At 43.6% G+C, this 12,442-nt stretch overlaps 1 protein-coding gene across 2 annotated transcripts; it reads left to right on the top strand.

Annotated features, from left to right (window-relative positions):
- Positions 1-3,216: 3,216 nt before the first annotated feature.
- wnt7ba (wingless-type MMTV integration site family, member 7Ba) lies at positions 3,217-11,179 on the top strand. 2 transcript variants are annotated; one of them, XM_034578605.1, is made up of 4 exons: positions 3,217-3,335; positions 4,491-4,717; positions 8,286-8,557; positions 9,024-11,179. In XM_034578605.1, exons 1-4 carry the CDS (start codon positions 3,253-3,255, stop codon positions 9,501-9,503), a joined length of 1,062 nt encoding a protein of 353 aa, XP_034434496.1. In that variant the 5' UTR covers positions 3,217-3,252; the 3' UTR covers positions 9,504-11,179. The 2 variants fall into 2 exon arrangements, with proteins under 2 accessions (XP_034434496.1, XP_034434495.1); XM_034578604.1 differs by lacking the exon at positions 3,217-3,335 and having other exon boundaries at positions 4,322-4,717.
- Positions 11,180-12,442: the final 1,263 nt, after the last annotated feature.

The raw sequence follows: 12,442 nt of genomic DNA, 5'->3' as shown, positions 1-12,442 counted from the left end.
AACATTTTGGAACTCCCTCTGAACTCACACAATATCTCTCTAGCTCCTTCTCTCTTTTTTAAAGCTTTTGCAAAAGTCTGATGTGCATCTAATCATACTGTTTTTATTTGTTTTATTTTAGTAATTTTTTTACTGGTTTTATTTTATTTTATTTCATTCTATCCTCATTTATATGTTATCTTATTCTCTTCTTATATTTCGCACTGTCACTTCTTTTATTGTACAACACTTTGGTCAACAGCAGTTGTTTTTAAAAGTGCTGTATAAATAAACTTGACTTGACTATTAACCTTTCCTGCAGCACCTTCTCCTGTATCACTAACTACACGAGGATGGGACTGGCAGTGACAAAAACATGACTTAAGATGAATTATTAGACGTTTACTATGATGTTTAAAAACAACCATTTGCTTAACAACTACTCAGGATTCTGGGCTCAGGCACAAGATAGCCCCCCCAAATCCCACAGAGCCATAAGACACCATTATTAATCTGTGTTTTTATTTTCCAGTTGGAGGCCTCACTGCATCGCAGCTCCAGCTTCTCCCTGCCTGTCTCCAGCCCTGTCACTCATCCTTATAATGCGGATGAGGTTTTCAAAACCATCTCTGTCAAAACTCAACAGATTACTGTAAGTATCACAGCCACTGTCATCACCGATCCCACGTCCTGCGTGTTCGGCAGTAAAAACAAATTCCTGTGCAGCTCCCCACTTCCCATGTCTCCCTGTTCACCTCTTCTCCTGCTCCAAAAAAAAATGAAAAGAAACAGATATCGCTGTGTGAACGCCAGGACAGTGAGTGCACGCTGCTTAAGTGCTATCTTGGCTTTGGAAATTGTGGTTTAGGAGGATTATTTGGACAGAAAGAGAGAGGGATTGAGAAAGAGACGCAGTAAAAGGCGCAGAGAACACACAAACACAAAGGGGTTCTTCCTCTGCTGCCCCCGAGCCAGAGACATTATCTGCGAATTGTCCACTGGAAGGGCTGCATGTTGAGGTTTAAACAGCCAACACGGTGCTATTTAGTGGCAAAGCTGCTTCTCATTCTCCAAAGCTCAGAGTACATGTGACTGCAGCTACAGTTACACACAGTCCGAGTGGGCACGAGCATCAGGCCAATCTTATAGCAGCCAAAGAATGAACGGTATTTTATTCTCCTCCAAAATCACTGCTATCTCTCAAATCGCTCTGTTGGCAGCCGCTGAGAATTTAAATGAAAAGGTTTGCGTCCACAATACTTCCCTCGGGTCATTTTTCTAAGAGAGCGTCTCACTTTTGTTCACATGACTGATGTCTCATTTTGCAGCAAATTGTATTAATACTATCTCATTGTGGTTGTTTCTTGGGCTCAAGTTAAGCTTGGGACGTCTCGATTTTCAGTCTCCGAAATGTCAACAACAAGCGGGGAAAATATGCACTTTGTCCTCGGCCCACTCTGTGAAGTAGACCAATAAAAACTGTCCTTTGAAGGTGCCTTATGGAAGTGAACAGGAGCGTCTCCGCCCATGGTGCTCACTTCAAACAGGCCTGTGTTTGCTGTGGAACAGCTTTAAAAGGAAGAAACGGCAACAAATCCTCTAGTGGTCCCCTTGTCGGCCTTCTCCTCTAATTACACTATAGGGCACCTCAACGACTGTAAAGGTTTAACAAGAGTGTTCACTGCATAGAAAAATGTGACAGATAGATGGATGGATAGATAGATAGATAGATAGATAGATAGATAGATAGATAGATAGATAGAGTAATGGACAGACAGACAGTAATTCAGAACTTGATCAACATTAACTCTACAGATGCTGCACCTGGTGCATTAAACTGACATTGAGTCTGAAATTCTTCCTTCATGCCACCACATGAGGGCGTATTGTCTGTGATCCACCAGCAGCACATGTGAGCTGAAAGAGCCACTGACAGTCTGAAGCATTTCAACATGCCTCTGACCCACTGACGAGCCAATAACTGAGAAACTGAGGGTCCGATGTTGGAGTGATGAGCATTAAAAATTGAATTTCTCACCAGGAATTATTTACACATAACATCATAATAACTGTGACACGTCTTCTTGTCATCCTTAGGGTCGTAACAGATTGCCTGGAGCACAATGTGACTTCTTCAGAGGTGCAAAATGCAAATATTTTCAGTTTACTGCCATAAAAGACAAAGGTGAGCAGAAGATTAATAAATAATTTCACTTTTTTTGGGGATGAAAAGTGACTGAAATAATGAATCGACACTTCAAATAATATTTTTTTTGCTGTATGTTTAATGAATTAGTTCACTAATCTTTTCAGCTCTTGACATCTTTACTGCCAAGAACATGTAACTGGTCAGTAACGTACATTTCATCTTCCGGTTTTAGCTTTTAATTAATATTAAAGTTTATTGAATATTTCCTCATAGGCATGTATGTATGTATGTATGTATGTATGTATGTATGTATGTATGTATGTATGTATGTATATGCATTTATGGGTTGTGTATATGAATGAATATTAGCATTTATCAGCTGGTAAGGTTACCACAGGTTCCCTTTCATGTTTGGAAGGAGAGGGTGAGGTGAGGGGTGTTCAGCTGCAACATGCAACTTCACCACTAGATGTCACTAAATTCTACACACTGAACCTTTAACTTCAATACTTATAACAGTAAAATATGGGGGTATATATATTACATGATAAAAACTGTGCTGGTGAGATTCTCAACAACGGACAGATGGATGGATGGATGAATGAGAGATGAAGGGGGTTAGAGAGATAGAGAAATAGATAGAGCATTAGAGAGAAAAAGACAGAGACAGACAGATAGATAGATAGATAGATAGATAGATAGATAGATAGATAGATAGATACTTGTGGAGGTGTGAGCAGCTCCTTTATTAGAATCGGACTTCCGGAACCCTGCTGGCTCCCTCCCTCCCTCCCTCCCTCTCCCTCTCCCTCTCCCACCCAGTCCTCTCACAGACCAGGTGGCAGCGCGCACTTCGGCCGGGGGATGCAGCCTCTCATCTCCTCACACATGGACAGCAGAGCTCGGAGCTGCCGCAGCGCGCCACGGCTGCACTATAGCTGCTGAAGACACCACCCCCTCCACCACCACCACCACCAGCGCGCAGGAGCGACGACTGCAAGTCAAACCAACTCCTGGACTTCAGAGAAAAGGATATATTCATCCTCTTTTTTTCTTTTCTCCATCCGCGTGTTTTTTTTTTCAAACCGCAAGAGCGCAGCAAAAGCGGTGTTCAATGCGCAACCATGCTCATCATCTCCTCTCGCAGCGCGCTGCTGTCCGTCTACTACCCACAGATCTTCCTCATCCTCACCAGCGGTAGCTACCTGTAGGTTTCTTTATGAAATGCACTTGCCCTATTTTAACCGTGAGTCACTTTTTACGTGACGGTCCCCTGACGCGTGCAAATGCTTGTTCCTTGTGCGTAAAAATGGCCAATTACGCACAGGGAGAAATTGGATAAGTCAAGTTAGATCGCGCGTTAAATGGTTCTAGTGTTGTTAATATGTTATCTTAAGAGCGTGCAACATGTCTCTTTACTTTTAAAGCCAACATTTAACCTCGCTATTTGGAGTAAATTGCTATATTTAAAAATGTCCCTTGTGATTCTGGTACTGTTGGAAAAACGTTGGAATATCCAGAGCCATTGGTAGGATATGCGTAATTTGTGTCGTTCAATCAATTACATTTTATTCCATAATGGAATCAAAGACTATACCACGGGACGAGGGCTGCAGACTGTTCCTCATTACATTTTTTATTTTAACACCGTGCCATAAATCCAGTGAATGAAGATTTGGGTGCATGAAGCCAATATTTAATCTACATGATATTTTATATCTCCTAATTTGTGTGCTGCTGATGAGGTAACCTGCTCTCTTGGATTTACACGTTGCACCAGAGCCACTCTGTCATGGCAGCACCTGGCATAAAGCAACATATGGAAAAGAGTAACCTCATGGTTTCTCTCTCTATAGGAGCAGCATATAGTAACAAGCTTTCTCATGACATTAAAAGACCCAGGCCCTCACAAAGAGGATGATTGCTGCACCATACATGCCTCTCATTCATAACAAGGGCAGGTCCTGGAAACCTAAAATAGCTGTGGTAATGTATGTTTTCTGTAACAGAGGAGAAGGGATGAAATAAATTAAGTGGGTTCAGTCCCATTTCCATGATTTTCTGTTGTTCAGTTGCATGTTTTTATGACGATCCATTAAAGTACACATGATGGAATCTGGGAAAAGGATGAATGATGGAGAAAATGTTTTTACTGTATCTCCTGATGTGGACTTGTTGAATTTGAAACTGAAAAATAACTTCTTTTGCTTGAATAACAGCCAAGGACTGTCCAACCAGGACACAGAGTTAAATCCAAACTTCTGCAAATATAGAGGATGGTGGCAGGTACATGTCAGACAGAATCGCATCTATATTTTCTTGTAAAATCTGTTTCTTTTTCTTCTGTCATCTCTATATACAGGGCACTATCCTCGGTGGTAGCCCTGGGTGCAAACATCATCTGCAACAAGATACCGGGTTTGGCCCCCCGTCAGAGGGCCCTGTGTCAGACTCGGCCCGACGCAATCATCGTCATTGGCGAGGGCGCCCAGCTGGGAATCAATGAGTGCCAGTACCAGTTCCGCTATGGCCGGTGGAACTGCTCGGCCCTGGGCGAGAGGACCGTCTTTGGACAAGAGCTGAGAGTAGGTCAGTCTGTTTGAAATTCAGATTCTTTACATGTAGATGCTTTAGTGTGGAAGATGAGGAAAGCGGGATGGGAAATGACCTTAGCTGGTATCAAACTAGAGGTGTTGGAGTTCATGGTCAGTGTCTTAAATCTAGAGCTGCAATTAAAGATTTCTTTCATGATCTATAAATCTGTTGATTTTTTTCATTAACCGATTTGTTGTTTGGTCCTTAAAATGTCAGAAAACGTTCAGAGGTGTCGCCCTGAGCCCAAGATGGCCTCCTCAAATGGCTCAAATGAAAACAAAGAAATTTGAATTTCGTTTCATTTAAAAAACAGGCCTGATTTCCAAATGACTGAAATCAAAAGACCTGTGCTGACATCTTTGACATCGGCCTGTCGTCCTCAGACCTCCTGTAAAATCTCGTCAGTGGCATCATGAGAAAAAAGCTCCAGCTCAGCACAACCGAGCGGCATTAAAACAGACTTTCGAGATGGGTGGCAAAACTTTTAAGTGAAGCCATTTCTGTTTGGAACCACAAACGCAACGACCTCAATGAATTATTTGCCTTGTTGAGACACTTAAAACAGAAAAAAAAAGTTTACTGCCATTGTTAGTGTCCCCAGAGGAGGCTCAGTTTGTAATCGATGTAAGGAACATCACTGTGCTTGCAACACAACTGTCACAGCCGTAAATGGACGGTGAAGACTTCCTGGTGTCTCAGGCTTATCTGGGTGTGCCATCTACTGAGAGGATTTATAACCGCACTCTGTAAAACGCAGAAACTGACACATCTCCCTGGTTTTAGGAAACATTCTTGGTCATCTGATTTCTCACAGAAGTCCATTCGCTCCTATGTGAATCTCCGGTTATAAACTGCATTTCACTCCGAACTGTTTTGTTGCGGTCTTGCTGTGGGTTTGGATCCATGTTTAATCTAGCAGCTCTGGGAGCAATCACTTTGGTCTACACGGGAGAAGAGCAGGCAGACGTCTGGATCCCTTTATTTCTTTTGTCAGAGGAAATGTCTCTTTTCTCTTGTGGCGTGTAAACGAGGTCGAGGAGACACTTTGTTCCTCTCGTCTTCTCCGTGAAGACAGTTTTACCGAATAAGACTTTTCTGTAAGATTAAATCTAATCGAATCTGTACAAATATGATGATGGTGTAGAATGTGTCAGGCGTCTTCATGGATCATTTGCTCTCCTCTTCCCATTCTTGCCCGTTTTTCAAAAAGCAGATGTCAGCCAGTGACATGCCTCCGCTCGTGTCGCTAACGTACCATCCGCCACTTCATTTGATCGACCCGCCAGGCCTGTGAACTCATTAAGGATTGAGAAAGACCAGAGAGATTCATGAAAACCACTAATTGAAGTCAGCTCCAGCAGCTGGATGGCAACAATGGGACCCAGCATGCACTGCTGTACAATCAAAACAAATCACAGCGCGAGGAGATGGCTGCTTGGCTATTGCATGCACCCCTGATTCCTTAAGAAACGCACCCCCATACAACGTACGCGAGTGGGTCGTGGATCTGGGGCTGATGAGAGAAGACTTCAGAGTTTGTTATGAGTTATGGACTGAGGGAACCGCAGGCCCGATGGTTTCAGCGAGCGAGTTTTGTCAGGTTGGAGAGGAGCCATTAGAATCGCCTCTATACCAGAGACGCCACGCATTAATACTCTGGGCTGTTGAGAAGAACAAAGACCCAGCATTATCCTGATTGGTTAGAGGATATCCTGTTACCGATGGTTGTGCCAATAAATTCATCCCCCTCCTCCTCCCCGCCATAAATATAAATGTGTTTATTCTCAAGTTCAAATGGTGACATACAAAAGGCTTGGAAATGGGCACATCTCAGTCAAGAGCCGGCCACAGATTATTTCAACATGTAACGCAGCAGTATCATTTGCTGTAATAACGTGGAGCGCCGGAGACGGACGCGGAATGACACTTAAGCCGTGTGAGAAATTTCAATGATGAGAAACAACAAGAGGCAGCAGCTCGACGTGAGCCGGCACAGACAGAGCTGCTCCAGTCGGCCAGTAGATGTCACTTGTGTTTTCTTCACTGTAGTTATTACTGTTCTAACTGTGAGAGACTCCACTGATGCAGATCAGAGGTATGAAACAAGGCAGAACGGTCACGTTATTATATGATTATAAACACATGCAGAAGGGTACTATATTCAGAACAGAACAGAATAAATGTAAATGTACTTCTGCTGAAAACTCCTCAAGTGAAAGGGAAGTACTAGTTCTATGTTTTAATCATTATAACACATGCATCATAAAATGAAAAAATGTATTCACTACCTTCCAATCCCAGTTCCATTCAGTCATGTAATTCATAGTGGTGGCTATCTTTCTTTAAAGGAGCAGTGCAATTTATCACAGGCGGACATAAGTTTATCTACTAATGAGAGACTGCTTATTTCTTTCCTGAATAAAGATTTGTGTTGGAATAGGAACTAGGTAAGCTGCAGCGATTCACCCACACTGGCTTGATAGACAGTTCTCTCTGAATGCCATGGCCGGATCAGTACTCCAGCTATCATCCCTAATTATCTACCACCACTAATTGTACTAGTAGTTACTCGTTATATCAGAAAACCCCCACTCTGCCGTCTAATGCACAGTTAAAGGCTTCTTGAATCCTTTGGCAGGACGAAATGCACTTATATCTGCATTTTGCAGGTATTTTCCAAAGTAAAACAATGCTATGATTATCCGGACCATTTATCTAATCCCAGCTGACACTGGGCGAGAGGCGGAAAACACCCTGGACAGGTCGGCAGTGTGTCACAGAACTGAGAGACATTCACACCTACAGTGCAGGCTTAAGAGTCTCCAGTAAACCTAATCTGCATGTCTTTGGACTGTGGGGGGGAAGCTGGAGAACCCAGGGAAAACCCACGCTGACATGGAAAGAACATGCAAACGCCACATAGAAAGGCCCAGGTCGTACGGCAGTTTAAAAACCCAGAACAGTTAAAAGTCTAAAGTGTAGTGTAGTCCACCTACATGTATTAACACTGATTCTGCCAGATAAGGCCTTTGTGGGTGTGGACAGATTTTGATATTTCACCCTCCAATAAGTTTCGTGGCACGTTTGGACGGTAGAAATTATAACTTCATCAGTCTTATTGATTAATGAGGTTTGGTGAAGTCAAGTAGCTGCAGCTTAACTTCTCCCTGAGGTCTGATTAGGTAGAATAAGAAGAAATACCAGCGTGGCTGCAGCAGAAGTGAAGATAGTCTGAGTTTAGTTTCTAGAATGAGTCCAGAAATGTCTACAATTTCCAGAAATGCATCTAAGTGGCACCCTTCAGTTGTCGACCTCTGCAAACCCAACTCAGACTTTCTGCTAAAAATGTGAAGTTTCAAGCCAAGAAGACATTGTACAACTGTTTTCACAGGCCAAGTCTCCAGCAAAACTGTATGGCGTGTATACAATCCGTTCCTTTCTGAGGGAAGTACAACAATTACTGATTTTAGAACTTCTACAAAAAAGTACCGGTACACCTTCTCGGTCAAGTGTTATTATAACGTTACTTTTATTTACTCCGATTCTTCTCCATTCTCTCCAGGCAGCAGGGAGGCAGCGTTCACATACGCCATCACCGCAGCCGGAGTGGCCCACGCAGTGACGGCAGCCTGTAGCCAAGGCAACCTGAGCCAGTGTGGCTGCGACCGCGAGAAGCAGGGCTACCACGACCAAGAGGAGGGCTGGAAGTGGGGAGGCTGCTCGGCCGACGTTAAGTACGGCGTGGAGTTCTCGCGGCGCTTTGTTGACGCCCGAGAGATCAAGAAAAACGCCCGGCGGCTGATGAACCTGCACAACAATGAGGCGGGGCGAAAGGTAATGAAACTAATTTGCTGTAAAAACAAGGTTACGTTTCAAGCTCAGGCCCAAGGGAAAACGGTCACCTGTCAGTTTTGTCATCTGAACATTTTTGCATGGCATTATAATATAAATCTGGTTCAAACCACAGTGTAACTCCATACGTGCATGGTTGCACAACAGCTCTGGTCAGTTTTCTCTGGGCTGTCACGCTACTTTGTGGTCTGAGGAAAGGTAAAGCTAATTAGAGACTCCAGCTTTGGGGAATGAGTTATTTTCCCCAGGTCTCTGACACAAAGTTGGCATCTGGTTAGCGTGCTGAAAGTCAAAATGCCTGCAGAAAGCCAGATTACAAGGATATGTGTTTACTGTTAACCGTTTCAAATTCGAGCCATGAACGCAAACTCAAAATGACAATTTCAGCAGAACGAGAACAAGCTATTTTACTTTATTCTGACCTACCCTGTACTCTTTCTGTGATCAGATCCTGGAGGAGAGGATGAAGCTCGAGTGCAAGTGTCATGGCGTTTCCGGTTCTTGCACCACTAAGACCTGCTGGATCACCCTACCAAAGTTCAGAGAGATTGGCTACCTGCTGAAGGAGCGCTACAGCGAAGCGGTTCAAGTGGAGCCTGTTCGGGCCTCGCGGCTCCGCCAGCCGTCCTTCCTGCGTCTCAAAGAGGCCCGGGGCTACCAGAAGCCCACAGACACGGACCTGGTCTACCTGGAGCGCTCGCCCAACTACTGCGAGGAGGACACGGCGACGGGGAGCACGGGGACGAGGGGCAGGCTGTGCAACGGCACCTCGACCCACACAGACAGCTGCAATGTGATGTGCTGCGGCCGGGGTTACAACACACACCACTACACGCGTGTGTGGCAGTGCAACTGCAAGTTCCACTGGTGCTGCTTCGTCAAGTGCAACACCTGCAGTGAGAAATCTGAGGTTTTCACCTGCAAGTAGGGAACGAGAGAGACGGACAGTGGCTGAGGATGGGAAACAGACAAGGGGTCGAAGGTCAGGGGGATACGACGAAGTGGAATTTGAAGTGAAGGACTTGGAAGTATTTATTCAACATTTTGCACATTTTTACATCCTATTTGGAATTCTTCAAAAAAAAGGAAAGACACGCGTGAAATGGAACATGAAGTCTGGAGAGCGTGTCCAAAACATGTGACTGTGACATGAAGCGAAAAAACGCGTTGCAGGTGAGGGGATTCAATCTCCTCTTTCCCAGAAAAAAGCAACATCCTGCAAACACATCACTTACAGACATCGTGCACGAGTGAGAGAAAAGAGCGGATACACGCTAACTGGAAGCAAAGTGCTCTGAGGAGATCCGGCTCCTGACGAATATTGAAAAGGTGGCGGTGGAATATTTTAACTGTACGCTCACACTGTATTTTGTTTGAACACTGAAAATAAAACAAGATTATTTATGTCTTATAAGTCTTAGGATGGATAGCAAACTATTTTTCCTTTCGTTAATGATCTTCAGTTGCTGCAGATCCGTTTTTCAAGCTGCAGCTAAATCCCTTTTTTCATTCACTTTATCAGTGGTCAGAAAGGTACTTTGCTATGTTTGAATTATTTTTCTTTTGCACTCTCATAGTCACACTTCTTCCTTTTTTTTTCCTGGTGGGCTGGTGCTGTCGAGTGCTGCCCTGGGCCCTCTCTCATGGACGTATTCCCACCAGGGGCCAGACCCCCTTTTGTTGCACCAAGAGCCAAAGAGGCAGAAACCACTGACATGCTATTTTAAGTATCCGACTTGTCAGCTTCGGCGTCACTTAAAATCCTGACTGTTTTCATTGTTTTGTTTTTTTCGGAGGGGCTCTTGACTTCTGAGAACAGCGTGTAAGCCTCAGTGGAACTCCATAGAGGTGCAATCAGGTTCAGATACAGCCAACGTTCCCATGAGCAGCGGAGACGTGGAATTCCACATGGTGGCCTCTGCTTACACAAGGCCTTCCAGCGCGGTTTAGGCCTGCCTGGGTGGATGGCATGTGCCCTAACCACACAGAAGGGGGTACGAGAGGATCAAAGTCCTCACAGCTATTTTTGGACGGCACCCTTAATGTATTCAGAAATGTTTATTTAGGCTTTATATAACTTACAAAACAATTTGAAGAGTATATTTTTATATGAGGAACGTGGCACTTTATGTCATTTATAGATGGGAAACAAAGTTGCTATTTACCAGTGTTTTCTAATGTCATTGTATTCAGATTTGAGAGTTATAAATTATTGGGAATTTATGTCTTTGATCAAAGTTCCTAAAGTTGTAAATACTCTGTGTGTTTTATTACCCGAGTAGCTCCGATCGTCAATCTCGACGCGATGCTTCACAACTCAAAGTAGCTCACAGGCGGTAAAACCATTGTACATGAGTAGATATGTGGAAGTTGATGGTAGATAGTACATTGGAAGCGTTAGATGAAGGAGATTGTTTCCAGTTGTCTTAATGGTGCTTTCGGTAACAAGGAGCAGCTCATTGCTTTCCTAAAAAAAGTGTAGTTATGACTTGAAATACAGCTAATTTAAGTTTATTGTCCTGTGGCTAAAACAAAGTCTGCATCACTTACAAATATGGACGGTTTGTTTTTTTCTATTTTTACCAATAAAATCTGAGTATCCTTTTAATGCCTCTTGCGTTTCATGTCACATCTGGAGTTTATTGGCCTCCTTATTAAAATCATTACAAAAAGCTGTTTGTCACTCACACAGTTCTTTATTGGGCATTTTATAAACATATTTGACCGGAACATGAAGCATGTGGTTTGCACCCTGATTGAGTGTTTTTGTGTTTTTCCTCTTTAAGGTCACTATCAAACCAGAAGGCACAGAGACAATATGGCTGAGGCCTGCTGGATAAAACGCTGATATGGGAAACAAGAACTTCTGGCCTTGACTGATGTGGTGCTAATGTGTTAGGAGGTGAACAGACGACCGTGGCCGTGCCACCTCATTCAGCCTGGCTGACTCGCACAGCCTCTTTCCTGTGGGGCTGAAAAGCATTGCAGCCAGCCAGTCGAGCGCGAGTAACAGCTGTTTTGTTAGCCGTCTGAAATCCTGGGGACCGGAACCGCATAAGCTCCCTCCACTATGCCGGTGGATTGAGGGGAGAGTCGAGCCGATTGTTTCAATACATTTTGTCATTAAAAATCAGAGGCAGAGCAAACAGGGTGGAGCAGGGTGTGGGCAGGCCCGTAAACCGCTGCATTGTTGAGGTGTCAGGACCATTCAGCTTATCCAGCAACGGGAGGAGCACGGAGGGATGTCATTCTGCAAACTAATGCTTCTGGTCGGATTCACTCACTCACACTTTTAGTTAGTATACTCTCATCCATCCACCACTCATCCACTATCATCGATCAACACAAGAAGCTAAAACACACACTCACACAACTTCAGCTAAATAGCACCTACAGAATTTACTATAAATCTCTACAAAAGTCTATTATCCAGTAAAAGCTTGAAGAAAAAGCAGTTAAAGGTATAAAACCTGAACTCAGCGTGCTGAGTTTAAAGATGGTTAACGATCGATGACGCTCGCTATAAGCCCTCATGGTTTATTTATCTATATGACTGCAATAAGATAGAAATAGAAGATTAAGAGTGAGTGGATGAATAGGGATGAATTCACTAAACTATGTTGAGTATAAAACTCTGTTAATAGAAGAAGCACTGCAAAAGCCAGCACAGGTATAGTGACAGACTCATGCTGTACACTGAGCGTTGCTGTTAAGTTACAAAACATGCATAGTTTACTCTGTTATTGCCTTTTGCAATGTCCTTAGATTATAATATGAATAATGTTATGTCACTTTAAATAAGCAGGTATTTTAAGAGTTTGAAAGAGGAAAAAGGAAAATGTCTTTGTCCCTCTGGTAAAGACACAA

This window comes from Hippoglossus hippoglossus, chromosome 23 (assembly GCF_009819705.1).
Source record: "Hippoglossus hippoglossus isolate fHipHip1 chromosome 23, fHipHip1.pri, whole genome shotgun sequence".
Taxonomy (NCBI): Eukaryota; Metazoa; Chordata; class Actinopteri; order Pleuronectiformes; family Pleuronectidae; genus Hippoglossus; species Hippoglossus hippoglossus.
This window is presented reverse-complemented; position numbering and strand designations above follow the sequence as displayed.